Genomic DNA, 1730 nt, shown 5'->3' on the forward strand with positions numbered 1-1730 from the left:
GAATGTGGCCACTTATTGACTAGACCCATTGACCAACCAGAGTCAGGGATCTGCCTGTGTCTGTCCTCAGTGCCGGGGCTGCAGGCCAGTGTTACAATGCCCCGGTTTTACGTGGGTTTTGGGGATCCCAATTCAGGCCCAAGATAGTGCAGCAGACACTTAAGTCACTGAACTATCTTCTCAGCCTGTGCGTGTGTGTGTGTGTGTGTGTGTGCATGTGTGAATAGCTTTGAAACAAACTATACAGAATTTTATTTATTTTTATCTAGCAGACAAACATCTACTTCTATTTGGCTATTGGAAAACTATAAGTCAGAACAAAAGAAAATGTGTGGAGAAAGAATGAAGAAAGCTGGGCACAGCGGTGTAATGTGTGCCCATGGTCCTTGCACTGGGAGGGGCTGGGTGGGCAGACCGCTTGAGTCAGGGATCAGCTTGGACAACACTTTCACAATGTACATGAGATGGCTCAGTGACAAGGTTCTTGCCACTAAGCCTGTTGACCTGAGTTTGGTCTCTGAGACCCACGTGACAGATGAAGAGAACTGACCCCAGCAAGTTGTACTCTGACTTTCATACAGATGCAGTGAAACGCACAAGCATTTACACACACACACACACACACACACACACACACACACACGCACACACATGCATGCACACACACAACACACCAAATAAATAGATGTAAACAAAACAAAAACAAAAATAAGAAAATTCCAAAGAGTAAAGAAACCACTGTTTTGTTTTGCTCTGTTTTTTTTTGGTTTTGTTTTTGTTTTGGGGCAAAGAAAGCATGATGTGGTTGTGTATCCTGCAATTGGGGAAATTGCAGGGCTCAACACAGCCCAAGTGCAATGGATGAGCCTTGCCTTGAGAAAAATACCTTCCTGATCACGGTGTCTCCTCTACCAAGGAAGCATTAAAAAAAAACACTATTTTTAAGATCGAAAACCTAGAATGAAATGCATACCTTAACGACAGGAACTGTTGAACGTCTCCGGTGTGGTGCACACTCAGGTGTTGGGTGCCTATTGACAGACACCTTTATCCACTGAGCCACCTTGCTGGACAACTCTTGGCTATTTCTTTAAAAAAGAGATTTATTTATTTTACTTTATGCTTGTGGGTGTTTTATCTGCATGCAGGTCTGTGCGGCATACGTGTTCGGTGCCAGTGGAGGTCATAAGGGGTTGTCGGATCCCCTGGGGCTGGAGTTATGGACAATTTTGGGCCTCCATGTGGGGATTCTAGAAACCAGTCTTTCAGCCTTGGGTTCCACCAGAGCTGCCTGTCACTAAACCCTGAGCTATCTACCTAGCTTGTCTTTCATAACATTTGACCTATCCCAGAGGGAAATGAATGTCAGTTGGCACCTTTTGGGTGGTGACCGTGATGGTTTGGGCCAGGAAACAGGCTTGTGAGGAAGAGCAGGCTATGCTGTCCCAGAGGAAGGCTAAATAGGGCTATGTGCTTGCTGAGCCTACGCCCTCTCTGAGTTGCTCACAGCCTTTGTCACTTACTTCTCTATTTTTACCCCTCCTGGCTTTGTTGGCTTCCTTAATATCTGTTTGTGGTGCCTGCAACCCCACAGCTCACAGTCTTCCAGGGTCGTGGTCCTTACAGTCATGGCTTTTAAATTTCTTCTGGTAACAGGTATGTAGGGGTCCTGGGGGAGACTCAGGGTGGGGAGGAGGGACTGGGGGTCTTCAGGGTGGGGAGAAGGGGAT

At 46.5% G+C, this 1730-nt stretch overlaps 1 protein-coding gene and 1 pseudogene across 2 annotated transcripts in view; one reads left to right on the plus strand and one right to left on the minus strand.

The window, feature by feature from the left end:
• Nucleotides 1–794: 794 nt before the first annotated feature.
• LOC113456583 lies at nucleotides 795–923 on the minus strand (annotated as a pseudogene).
• A 662-nt stretch (nucleotides 924–1585) lies between these two features.
• Nucleotides 1586–1730, plus strand: part of Itgam (integrin subunit alpha M) — a 49688-nt gene continuing 49543 nt past the window's right edge. For both annotated transcript variants that reach the window (XM_005351336.3, XM_005351337.3), the window contains exon 1: nucleotides 1586–1656. In XM_005351336.3, coding sequence (XP_005351393.1) covers nucleotides 1629–1656 — 28 coding nt within the window. In that variant the 5' untranslated portion in view covers nucleotides 1586–1628. The remainder of the gene's footprint in view (nucleotides 1657–1730) is intronic.

Source organism: Microtus ochrogaster, chromosome 8 (assembly GCF_000317375.1).
Source record: "Microtus ochrogaster isolate Prairie Vole_2 chromosome 8, MicOch1.0, whole genome shotgun sequence".
Taxonomy (NCBI): Eukaryota; Metazoa; Chordata; class Mammalia; order Rodentia; family Cricetidae; genus Microtus; species Microtus ochrogaster.